We start from the raw sequence: 13,044 nt of genomic DNA, 5'->3' as shown, positions 1-13,044 counted from the left end.
CTATAGGACTGGCTGTCCTAGAACTCTGTAGCTTAGGCTGGCCTCAAACTCATGCAGCAGCTTTTTAGTGTTAGCTTTTTGAGTGCTGGGATTATATGCTTAAGCAACCATGCTGTACTTTAACTGGTAATCCTAATATTCTACTCCACTGATTATAGTATAGAATGTTTTTGCTGAGCTAGGTTTGTTTATAGAGCACCATAGGTTTTCCCTTCAGATACTCCAGTGTAATTGACTGCTTTTAAATATTTCAATATGCACACTCTCTTTCTTCTCTGTTTTTCTCTGTGAAGAGGAGTCTTGCATGGGACAATGTATTTTACCTATCTCAGAGAGTACACATACAACCCCCAAACCACAAAAGGAACACAATGAACCAACTTTTCAGAATGCAGGAACGAGATCTCCTAATGAAATAAAAGATCCATGTGTGGAAAAGACTATGACTCAGTTACCTCAGGATGAGATGGTGTCTGATAAAGAAGAGAAAACTGATCCTGTTTCCAGTTCCGAACAAAAGGATAGCATGATGTCATCATCTTCAAAACCCCCTCTGATCAGGTATTGTTAAAAACTCTTTAGGACTATCCCCCTGTCCCCGGATGGGTAGAAACCATATATAACATGCTTAAGCAGAGCATAAAACCCAGTGCCTAGTTGCTTTATAAATGTAGCCTCCATCAGTTATGGGAAGGGACGATGTTCAGCAGGTGTGCATTCTGTATGACCAGAGCTTAGTGTTACTGAAACTGTCTCAGACAACAACCTTAGAACATATCACACTTCTTTTCTAGTGTGTTCACAATCATTGTTTTGGTGATTACATACTGTGTTGTATGAAGCATAAATGTGTAGATGAGATGATACAGCATAGAGTTGGTGTCCGGTGGCTCTGGAAGTTGTTTTATTCAATTTCCAGATAATCTGTCACTTCGTTTCCTTATGGCTTTTAATATGGGTTTCTCTTTAGGTCCTTATCGACTGCTGCCACATTGTTTTCCCATATACACTAGACAGAAGTCTTTAGGGTAATTAGTAATTACTGGCTTGTCAGCTGAATCATAAACTCTAACTTGGTAACCTGAGGATAGCTGGCACTAAGAGGAAAAGGCATGTATGTCTTTAAAAGGCTTGACCTTTTACCCCAGCACTCAGGAGGCAGAGGCAGGTGAATCTCTGAGTTTGAGGCCAACCTGGTCTACATAATAAGTTCTAGAACAGCCAGAGCTATATATAGTGAGACCCTGCTTTCAAACAAACAAACATTGTCTGGGCAGTGGTTGCTCACCCCTTCAATTCCAGCACTTGAGAGGTGGCAGAGGCACACAGATGTCTGAGTTGAGTGAGGCCAGCCTGGTCTAGAGCTACATAAAGAAACCTTGTTTAAACAAACAAACAAAAAGGGTTTATTTCACTATTATTATTTCTTTAAATGCAGAAAGTAAAACTCATTAATATCTTTTCTGACCTTTAGGGTTTACTGATATTTGAAAAGGGTAAGAAAGTATCACCAGGTTTAAAAGAGGTTGAGAAGCAGAAGTGAGGGCAGGCTGATAGCCTTCAGAAGGAGTTCCTAAAGGCCGTGCCTAGGCTCCAGTGGCCCCGTGGTGTCTGTTGCAGCCGCCCTATTCCACTTGCAGCACAGAAGCGGCTGTGCCATGGACACTGTGGCACACAGTGTGTTTCACTGTGGATGTCATTAGACTCAGGCAGCACCTGTTTCAAAGTCAGAGCTCCATTTTAATAACACCCCCAGGTGATTTGTGTGTGATTTTAAACTTGTCCCCATAGTGTCATCAGTACCTAGAAAAGTGTGCCACTCTAGCATTAATAGAAATAGTTATACTAAGAATGTGTCTTTTGCCAGGCGTTGGTGGTGCTCGCCTTTAATCCCAGCACTGGGGAGGCAGAGGCTGGCAGATCTCTGTGAGTTTGAGGTCTCTGATTGAGTACCAGGATAGGTTCCAAAGCCTCAGAGAGAGAGAGAGAGAGAGAGAGAGAGAGAAAAGAATGTGTTCTTTTTTTTTTTTTTTTGGTTTGTGTTTTGAGACAGGGTTTCTCTGTGTAGTTCTGGCTATCCTAGAACTCGCTCTATAGACCATGCTGGCCTCAAACTCATCTGCTTCTGCCTCTCCCGTGCTGGCATTAAAGGTGTGTGCCACCACCACCTTACACAGGAATGTGCCTTGCTGAGTATGGTAATACATGCCTGTAGCATTACAGTACTTAAGAGGCTGAGGCTGGAAGATCTTAGCTACATATAAAAAGACCTTCTGTAAATCAACAACAAAAACCAGGGTAGATGGGTGAGAGATTACATATGTACGTACATCTACAACAGATTTGTTGAGTATCTTTGCATTTTCATTTCTAGACCTGGCAGAAGACCTTTGGGATTTTTGTCTTTAATATGTCCAAAAAACAGTTTGGACTCTGATGAAGTGACTCAAACTCATAGCAAGAAGCGCCTAAAACCTCATATTCCTATATCACGACGAAATTTGAAAAAGTCTAATCTAGTTAATGCAAACCAGAAAAAAAATGAATCTTCTGATCCCCTCCCATCTCCAAGTGTTGTTACTGATACTCAGTCTGATAATACTGGAAGTTCAGCAACTCAGGTATGTGAGAACTGTTGTGTTATATTGTGAGATGTAGATCATCTCAACTAATGAAACTGTAGCAATTTATTTTTAGTTGTATATCAAAAATTATTTTAGTACAGCTTCCAGCTCCTTTAGTATGAGGTATTGAACTAGCTGTAAATGGGATACTTAATTGCCATTCTTTCAATCCAAAGACTCTGCTGACCTATAGAAGCAAAATGACGTACTGTTTATAGTTTTATTTGTCTTAGGAAAAAGTGTTCTGGCATGCAAAAATTCAAATCATCAAAGTTGTAGAATTCGTTTGATGTTGTGTCTGTGCATTCTGAAACTGTCTGACGGCAAGGACTGTGATGAAGAAACCTGTGACCTCTGCATACTGACTTGTCACTGCTAAAATAGTGTTGTTACTAATTCTCCTACAGTGTTGGGATTTAACTTGGGGCTTCATGCATTCTAGGAAAATGCTTTCCAGTGAGCTACTTCATCAGCATTAGCATCATTGCCAGGATGTCTTACATAAAGATTGTCTGTTAGCAGTGTGATAGTCCAGGTAATCATAGTCTTGCCATCGTTAGATATTAATATCTCAAAATAACAAAAATTTTAACAAAAAAGTTTTGTTAAATATGATGGAGGGGGTGATGTTACTACATTTTTTGAATTTTTATTTCCTTGATTACGAGTGCCTTGAATTTTAAAAAAAAATATATTTACTAGAATTTTCTCAGTTGTATTATCAGTTTGTTGGTTTGTTTATTGCTGTCTTAGAGCCTTTGACTTGGAATTTTTCTCCAGCTGGATGAATGTGGTAGTCCACATTTGGACTACAAGGGAGTCCAAAGTAGGAAGGTTATAGGTTCAAGGCCAGCTTGGGATATGTAGTCACAGCAAAATATAGAAGACTTTTTAAAAAGGTTGTTTTTTTAAAATTTTTAATAATCAGTTTTGAAGATTTTATGATTTTATTTTGTGTTGGTTATTGGCTTTGGTATATAATGTGAGGCAAAATTCAAGGTTGCTGAATTTTTGTTTTCTTAAAAATAAAAATATTTATTTTGAATATTTTCTTTGTTTCAAAATCTACATATTAAAAAATAATTTGTTATTGAAGCGTTCCCTTCCTACAGATTTATATTACTCTTTTGCTGTCATATCCAGATCCCCCTCCTTTTTATATAAATAACGTACTATTTTCTATGTGACCTTTGTCTACATTAACAAACAATTACAGACTCTCAGAATATCTTAATAGACCTTTGTGAAATGATAAAGAGCTTTCTCTCCCACTGATGTTCCCTTTCTCAAAGTTTCCTTTCTTTCAAAATTTTCATTTTGAGATACTTGTAATTTTGCATTCAGTTGTAAGGCATAATACAAAAAAGTTCCATTATAAAGTGGTGCTCCAGCTTTGGCATTGGTTCATTCAGGATGCAGAATAGCTACCAAGGTCCTTCGAGTTGTCCGTAGATGTAGACTGGCCCGCCTCCCACCTCCACCCCCTTCTTAGTCTGTTCATTTAGTCTGTCATTTCAGAAATGTTACCTAAATTGAATTACACATTTAAGACTAGGTCCTCCCCTATCCCAGGATAGCGTCCTGAATATCCATTCAGATAGTTTTACATATTAATAATTATGATTTTTCTGGTAGTTTGTATAGACGGAAGTTTCCATCCCACCCAGTCCTATAGCCTGTTAGTCCCAAATTAATACACAGAGGCTTATTTTAATTATAAACTGTTGGGTTGGTGGCTTCTTATTGGCTACTCTTTCTTAATTATTAACCCATTTTTATTAATCTGTATACCTCCATGTGGTCTTGGCTTACTGGTGATGCCTGGGTCTCTTGCTTCCTCAGCAGCTACATGGCTTCTTCCTGACTCCACCTACTACCTTTCTCTATCCCTGTTTGGATTTCCTGCCTGGCTAAATCCTGTCCATTGGCCAAAACAGCTTTATTCCTCAACCAATAAGAGAAACATACTCATAGCATACAGAAGGACCTTACCCATCATCTCTTTTCTGTCTAAGGTTTTAACTTTAACATAGTAAAATTATATTTAATAAAACAGTTATCAAATAAGAAGTATAGTTAACAATACTTAGTCCACTAACATTTGACAAAATTTAAAGAAAGTATGTTATCCTATCTTTGTGGGCCTAAAGTTTTATATGTAACTTGTCTTTTATCATAATTAAGGAAAGCCATAACCATAACTATGTGTCTTCAATTCCATCAAAGACCCCAAAGGATAATATATAAACTCTAGAATTGGCAGAGAAATCTCACTGCCTGGACAGTCTCCCAAAATTCTTAGTCCCAGAATGTCTGCCAGACATTTTGATGAAGCAGGAGCCTTGACGTACCATCCTATCCCTTGGCAAGTTCCACAGTCACTTTCCTTTGTAACCTGCTTGTCCAGTTTGGACAGTGTGTTGTCAGGCAGCCAAGCATGAGCAGTTTCTTGTCCAAATGGCCATGTTGCAGGCAAACTCGAACGATTTTCTTCAATGCCCATCTTTCTCTTTGACCTAATTGGAGTTGCCAGGAGCAGTTGTGTCTAATTGTCATGAAAAGACCCTAATAAACCATTTAAGGTCTGAAGGTCTTTGGAAGGTTTTGAACAATACCTATCCATTTGAAATATATCTGCGTGTATCTTGAAAACCTAACTAACCTAAGTTTTGAGTGTTATAGATGACTATCTATTATCTGTATTTAATCATACATTACATTTTAAATGAGCTTTGCTGTATAAACACAATACCTAAACAAGAGTAGAAATATAACAAAATTGATCTTAAATTTGTACCAATAAACCCAAATCCATCAAATCCATGCCCTTTCTGTATTCATTTCTGTATCAAATGGCCTTTTTTTTTTTTTTTTTTTTTTTTTTTTTTTTTTGGGAAAGAGATTGACTGTGAACATTAACCATTTAAACCAACCCTATTTAAATGAAAACAAACTTTTATAAACAATATTTGGGTATCTGGGCATGGTTCTTTCCAAACTGCTTCCTGCTGTTTGGAGGCACTGTCAGTTTTGTGGGGATCCTGAAAAAACCCAGAACCATGGCCAAATTCTGACTGGAGTGGTCTTCAAGGCTGCATTGTCCCAGCTGTCTTAGATGTTGGATCACCTGGGCCACTGCTTGAGGACATCTTGGTTGATCAAACCATGTTAGTCTGGAAGGAATCCACAGCTTTTCATCTTCTGTATCTTTCTAACTTTTTCTGACCACTTGAATCTTTAATCTGCTAAATGGCATGGCTAGGATTTAAAGCGGCAGCTGGCTCTCCCCATTCCTTGGCTTCCTGAGAGTTCAACTTCATTGGTGGAGGTGCTGGTGGAAGCCATGCTTATTGCCACAACTCTGCTGAGTCTCTAGGTCCATCACCACCAAGAAGCATGCTGCTGGCTGCTGCTCATAAACACCATTTAAGTGTTGGGTAGCAGAGCCTCTTATAAGAGCCTTGCAATTTTTTTGTTACTAGCTCTGAGTCAGGAAGCCTCTCTTAAAGGAGCCACTACCAAGAAGCCTTGCTTGGTTCTGTTCTTTTGTGTTCAGAATCCCTTTTTAAGCTTTTGTCAGGTTTTACTGGGAAATTCTTGCCAAACATTTGGGTACCACCAATAAGAGAAACCACCAATAAGAGAAACATTCACAGCATACAGAAGGACATGCCCCATCAAGTTTGTTTTACTTTTATTAATTATTTTGAGATGGCATTTTATTATATAGCTTGGGGTGTGTTGTCAAATTCACTGTCTAGCCCAGTGTCTCTGGCTCTAGAAGCTTGTGACTTTGGTGCAAAAATAGTATTCTGTGATATGGATGTATCCCATTGTGTTTCTGTTTTTTTTATTTGAACTGGTATTTTTAAGGCTGTCCTGGAACTCAGTGTGTAAACCAGGCTATCCTTAAGCTCAGAATTCTTTTGCCTGCTGGGATTAAAGACTCGACTTTTGTTGTTGTTGTTGTTTTTAAATTTACTTCCCTGTAGAAGGAAATCTCAGTTGTTCTAAGTTTTTTTACTATTGTGAGCAGAGATGATGTGAACACTTGTGTATGTCTATATATAGGCATGTTATATTTTTATAAAATAGAAGTATCCTCATTGTTGAATGAGTATCCTCCATTCTCAAAAATGAATCTTAATCCTCCTGACTCAGTCTTCTACATGTGGAAATCCCAGGCTTATGCCACCGCTCACTGGCCTGTCTGTGATGACTAGATGGCATTTCATTATTGGGCTGTACTGCTTGGTAATACTAATTTTATATTAGGCATTTGGGTTGTTCCTAGTTATGCTTCATTTCAAACAGCACAGTAATAGCTGTCTTATAAATAGATCATTTTACCTGTTCATCTGTAGACTTAATAGATATTAGTAGAGCAGTATAGAATCCTGGGCTTTACAGAGAGTTCTACAAGTATTTGTTCTATTAATAAATACTGTTAGAAATGCTTGGTCAGAAGGAGTGATGAATGGTTGTTCTTTTGATCCATACTACCTGCTCTGTCTCTAAGGGACCACAGCAGTTTCTATGTTATCGCCCCTACCCCAGCGCACATACTGGTTTTTTTTTTTTTTGGATTGAGTCAGGATCCTGTTTTGTAGCCCCAGATGGCCTATAGCTGGGATCCAAGGGTTTAAGATTGTAGAATGTACCAGCATGCCAGTTCATTCTCTATAGGCATGCATGGCTATGTGAGGGTGTCAGACCTTGGAGTTATAGACAGTGGTGAGCAGCCATGTGGATGCTGGGAATCAAACTCTGGTCCTCTGAAAGAGTAGTCAGTGCTTTTAACCACTGAGCCATCTATCTCTCCAGCCCTTATTAGCAATACTTTTGTTGTGTGAGATTTAACTTCTATGTGAGTCATTCATATTGTTTTCTGGGCATTTCACTTTTTAGAAAAACTTGACTATATATATATATGCTTATAACATATGTAATATATATTTTCTATACAGTGATGTGTAGAGGTGTTAAGAATATTAAAGGAAGGATACATTTTGTGCTATTAGCTGTGGTGTTTTCTATATGCCATATATGTTTATATTTTGTTTACTTTTGCTTTTACCATACACAAATTTTTTTAGTTTTATGTAAGTAAATTTGTCAGAACCTTTTTGCCTTTTGATTTTTAAATCACTTTAGAAGAAAGCACTCTCCTCAATTTAGGAGGTGAAAATGTCTTGTTATGGCTTCTTACAGTAGGTTTTGTTTTAATATTTTTACATTTGAGCTGTTACTTAAATTAGAACTTTTTTGTGTATAGGTCTAACTTTCCAACACATGGGTACATAGTCAGTAATCAGTATTTGTTGAATACCTCAACTTTTCTCATTTTAATAAAACTTTATTATTTTTTGGAGACAGGATCTCAATATGTAGCCTTAACTGTCCTAAAACTCTTTGTATAGACCAAGCTGGCCTCGAACTCATAGAGATCTACCTGCCTCTGCCTCCAAAATGCTGAGATTAGAGATGTGCATTATATCTTTAAAATATATTTTAATTCTCACCTCTTCCCCAACTCCTCCCCAGAGCCCCCAACATATCCCTCTCCCAGTTTCAGTCTGTGTTTTATTTTGCTTCATAGCTCCCTGAGTCCAGTCAGTCCTGCCCATGTATGCATGGTGTGGTCCATCTAAAACCCTGACTCTTTGAGACTAGAGAGAGCTGAGGGCCTAGTTCAATCCCCAGCACCCATGAGATGACCAACTGCTGTTTAAGTCTAGTTCTTAACTATGACACACGTGAATTCCTGCAGGCACACACACAATGCACAGGCTACTGAAAAACATTAGAACTTGCTGGGCGGTAGCACACATTTTAATCCCAGCATTCAGGAGGCAGAGGCAGGCAGATCTCTGAGTTTGAGGCCAGCCTGGTCTACAGAGTGAGTTCCAGGACAGCCAGGGCTACACAGAGAAACCCTGTCTCAAAAAACCAAATAAATCAATTAGCCAATCAATCTTGATGCACATAATCTCTCTCTCTCTCTCTCTCTCTCTCTCTCTCTCTCTCTCTCTCTCCCTCCCTCCCTCCCTCCCTCTCTCTCTCACTCACTCATACTTGCATGGTCTTAATGGTATTTTTTTTTAATGGATTTATAAATATGCTAATCTTAGACATGAGCTTCTCTTCTTTAGCAATTAAATTGTTTTAGGTATAGATTTAATAGTAATTTTTGTATTGTATTTTTAAAATTTTTTTTTTGAGAATCTCAGGATGAGGTAATCACAGTACAATATACTTAATAATGGGTATTAAAAATTTAGCCTTTTTTTATTTTTTCCTCACATGTATGTATTTTCACCTGTATGTGGGTACAGGTTGATCTCAGGCCATTGTGCCTACCTAACATTTATGTGGGTTCTGAGTATCCACACTGTCATCCTTGTTCTTAGGCAGCAAATGCTCTAACCACTGAGTGTCTTTCCCTTCCCTCCTTGATTATGCTACAACTGTTACTTTATTGTTAAATATTAAAGGTTCACTTTTCCCCCTTCCTTTGCTAGGGATTGAGCCCAGGGCCTCATGACAGCTAGACAAGCCCTGTACTCCTGCTCTCCAGCACCAGCCCTCACTTGCAGTGTATAAACATTGTAACATGCTAGTTTTATGCTCTTCCTAGGTTTCTTCTGATCAGCCACCGATAAAAGAAAAATGTAAAAATGGGCCAAAACGGGCATCTGAAGAGGAGGCGACCACAGTCTCAGAGTTTGTCTTGGATGACATCTTCATTGAAGTGGATGAAACAGAATAAAGCGCTCTTCTGGGCCTTCCTCCCCTTCCTTTCTGTTTTTGTAGTAAGTGTGAGACCTCCAGGTCGAGGATGCTAGTAAGCAGTGTTCAGAAGAGCACCACTGCCTGTTTTTATCTACGTCAGTGTGACTATTTAATGAGCTTAATCTGCAACTTTTATAATCAGTGGGAAACATTTCATTCTGAAATAACAAGCAATTAAGATTGTTCTCTCTGACAGACATTTTTAACTTGTTTACATTTGATTCACCTTGTGCTGAGCACATCTGGACTTGTGGACTATGTGTATCCACATCTGTATAAATCATAGTGCTGACATACTTGGAGCCTGATTGTATCTAACATTAGTGACCTTCTTTTGTAAAGGTGCTTTTGTTTGTTTGGGTCTTTTTGTTTGTTTTTGTTTTGAGGGTGATAAAGGTCTGTTCAATTGCCTGTAAGTATATGAAAGCAAATTGTGAAACTCCACTTTGGTATGGTAAAGTTAAAACTTTTCTATTATCAGACATTTGACTGAAAAATGTGTATTTTTCTAACTCATGGTGATGTAGCATTAGTTCTGACTGGAAGGTCTAGTATTTAAACTTGCTATTTATAAAGATGGAACATCAGAGATTATTTATTTTTAAATTTTTTATTTAAAAGTATATCCCGATTTAATTATTTTCACTTATCAGATTTGGGCAAAGAAAGCATTAACAAATAATTTGTTTCCTTTTCCTCTTTACTTTTAAAGCTATTTTAAAATGTCATAACTAAAAATGTTTAGGTAGTGAGTATATTTTGAATACTTTTCTCATACTTTAGTATTTTGAATTTGTACTGTGAATTTTTTTGCTTTTCTTATTTCTTCTCTTATCTCAGGATTTTCATTGGAAGAAAAAAAATTTGACATAAGACATTGTCATGTAAAACAATCTTCTACACACACACACACACACTCCTACTCCTTTAAAAAAAAAAAAAATGATAGGTATTTTTTTCTCCCTACTAAATTTTGCTCACAGGATGTGGAGGCCTTTAACCACAGAACATGATTCTGATGCTAAAGTAGAAAATATGTCAGGATAACTTTGCAAAGCCGTGATTGTCATCATTATGGACTTAGGTGTTTTTAGCTTTGAGACTTAGTCATTTATGTAAGTGTCTTTTTTCTCCTAACAGATTTTTCTTGTTTCAAATTAAACTCCTCAAAGAGCTCATATAGCTAAGTACATTAGCTCAGTAGTTAGAAATTTTTTCCAGAGATATGTTTTTGGAACTGTAGACCGAGGGCCCTAGTGTAGGCTGCCAGTCCTTGTGGTTTGTGTGAGGGGCAGGGCTGCCCTGGGCTTTTACTTAGGCTCTGCACGTTAGGCTATGGTTTCTCCTTTTCCCGTTAAGGCAGGGTTTCGTTCATGTCCCAGACTGGCCTGGAACTGTGTAGATGAGGGTACTCTCCAGCAGCACTGGTCCTCCTCTTCACTGCTGGGAGGGAGGGCACCACCGTGCACATTTTCATGACTAGAGCCCACAGCCTCCTGAATGATAGGCAAGTGCTCTACCAACTGAGCTGTCCCAGTGCCTAAGAGTAAAACACTGTTGAGTGTGTTATGAAATGATCAATACGTCAACTGGAAAAATCTTCTCACATCTAGGGAAGTTTCATCTTTGTATATTGATAAAATGGTGACCACTTTTCAAGTTTCTAAATAAAAGAGGCTAGGACTCGATGAGTCTAGAGTGTTACTAACTCATTGACACTTACTGTGAGCATATTTCTCATTTTGTGGCTTAGAGTAAAATTTATGGTTTAACATCTTTGTTATAAAGGAAGATCTGTAAATTAGATAGAAATTCTCAAAAATATGCATCTATTTCATGTCACAAATGTCGCAAAATCATGGGGTAATTCTCATTGTTATTTCAGTGTTGTTTTTGTAAATTTAAAAATTCATATTCTGTAAATGTTTTTTCTTACTGTTACTTGGGTTAGATCACTGCAACTAAACTATTATTTATCCCTGTGTAATATTTATTTTTTTAACATCTGTCTCTTATTTGAAATAAACGGATTTTATGAAAGATGTAACTTATTGTATAAAGAATACAAGGGTGTTTGTTGCATAGAGAATCAAGTCAAGTCAACAAATTGTCTTGCTGTTGCAGCCTCAGAGCAGGTGTTGGGAACAGAAACATAATCAGTGTTCTTAGCGTTAAGGGGGAAAGCTCTGCCAGGGTGTAAAGATGTTGCCAGGAATTTGTTGTATAAATCTTGAAGGAGATGTGATTAAAGGTCGGTACCTTTCCCTGACTTTTCCTTCCTGATCACTTACATCTTAACAGATGGCCACTTGTGGTTTAAAACTCTGTGTTGATAAATGATTAAAGCATAGATAAAAAATTAACATCTACTGTTTACCATCATATTATTCTAAATGCAAGTGACCATGTATACTGCCTTGCTTGAAGGAGTTTTTTGATAAAAGAAGCAATATCTGTCATTTGTAAGTTTTCTTGTTCTAAAGAAAGCAGTTCTATGTTCTGTAGATAAAAAGTATGTAAATAAAAGTTATTTTATATCACTTTTGTTTTGTCCTTTTCAAACAGCAAGATTTTTATGTTCAGTTAATTAGTTTCTGTTTCCAATTATCATCTATACTTCTTTATAAAAATGTAGTATTGCCAGGTATGGTGGCTCAAGCCTGTAAATCCCAGAACCCACAAGCACGGGCAGAAGGAGTGTGAATTTGCCTGGGCCACATAGTGAACTCCTGTCTCAAAAAGAAAGAAGAGAAAGGAAGAAACGAACAAAATTGTACATACTATAGTAGGAAGAATTCTTGATGTTTCTTATGAAGGTTTTTATTTCTTAATTTACAAAAATAAATGATAGGTTTTCCTGTGTATTTGAGGTTTTGTTTACTCTTTTATTTGTTACATATAATGACTCAAGATTTGCTCCTTGCTCCCTAACACACATAGTTTGTTTTCTCTGTAAGGAGAGAAATTGAAGATTTAGTTCCAGAGATAATAAAAACCAGGAGTTTTGAAGTGTTTATTGACAAGTATCAGTTGCGTTTTTTGCTGAGAGAATTATCTGTGGAAACTTAGTTTGGCCATTTCTTCAGATACATAAAAGTTGTCATGGATTTTGTTCCACCCTCAGAGAGAGAGAGAGACTTGTCTGTTCACTTTTAGAGACATAGGGAAATAGAAAATTTTATTTTTCTTATGCCATAGGCCTTAACTAGATCATCTGATATCTCCTTATGAAAACTTACATAGGTGCGTGTGTGGTGCTATCTGAGTGAGGGTTGAGTTCAGTCTGGATGTTAGTAAGATCCTAATCTATGCTGATTTTCCCTCCCAACTTGACACAAGCCATAGCTGTTTTGGAAGAGAGAACATCAACTGAGAAAATACCTCCCCCAAACTAGCCTGTATGTGTGTGTGTGGGGGGGGTATTTTCTTGATTAATGATTGTGTGTGGTACCACTCCTGGGCAGGTGGCTCTGAGTTATCTAAAAGCAAGCTGAGCAAGCCAGTAAGCAGTGTTTCTGCAATGTATGCTGAGTTCCGGCTGCCTTCCTTAGTAATAGACCGTGAACAGGATGGGCAAGCAGACTATAGTTGCATCTGAAAACAAATCCAGGGTGGGAGATTGCTCAGT

At 37.7% G+C, this 13,044-nt stretch overlaps 1 protein-coding gene across 1 annotated transcript in view; it reads left to right on the top strand.

The window, feature by feature from the left end:
* Nucleotides 1-11,956, top strand: part of Bdp1 (B double prime 1, subunit of RNA polymerase III transcription initiation factor IIIB) — an 85,974-nt gene extending 74,018 nt beyond the window's left edge. Inside the window, exons 37-39 of the mRNA XM_051182837.1 lie at nt 294-561; nt 2,375-2,621; nt 9,262-11,956. Coding sequence (XP_051038794.1) covers nt 294-561; nt 2,375-2,621; nt 9,262-9,393 — 647 coding nt within the window. The 3' untranslated portion in view covers nt 9,394-11,956. The remainder of the gene's footprint in view (nt 1-293; nt 562-2,374; nt 2,622-9,261) is intronic.
* The last annotated feature ends 1,088 nt before the right edge of the window (nt 11,957-13,044 follow it).

The sequence above is a fragment of the Phodopus roborovskii genome, unplaced genomic scaffold, assembly GCF_943737965.1.
Source record: "Phodopus roborovskii unplaced genomic scaffold, PHOROB, whole genome shotgun sequence".
NCBI classification, from domain to species: Eukaryota; Metazoa; Chordata; class Mammalia; order Rodentia; family Cricetidae; genus Phodopus; species Phodopus roborovskii.
This window is presented reverse-complemented; position numbering and strand designations above follow the sequence as displayed.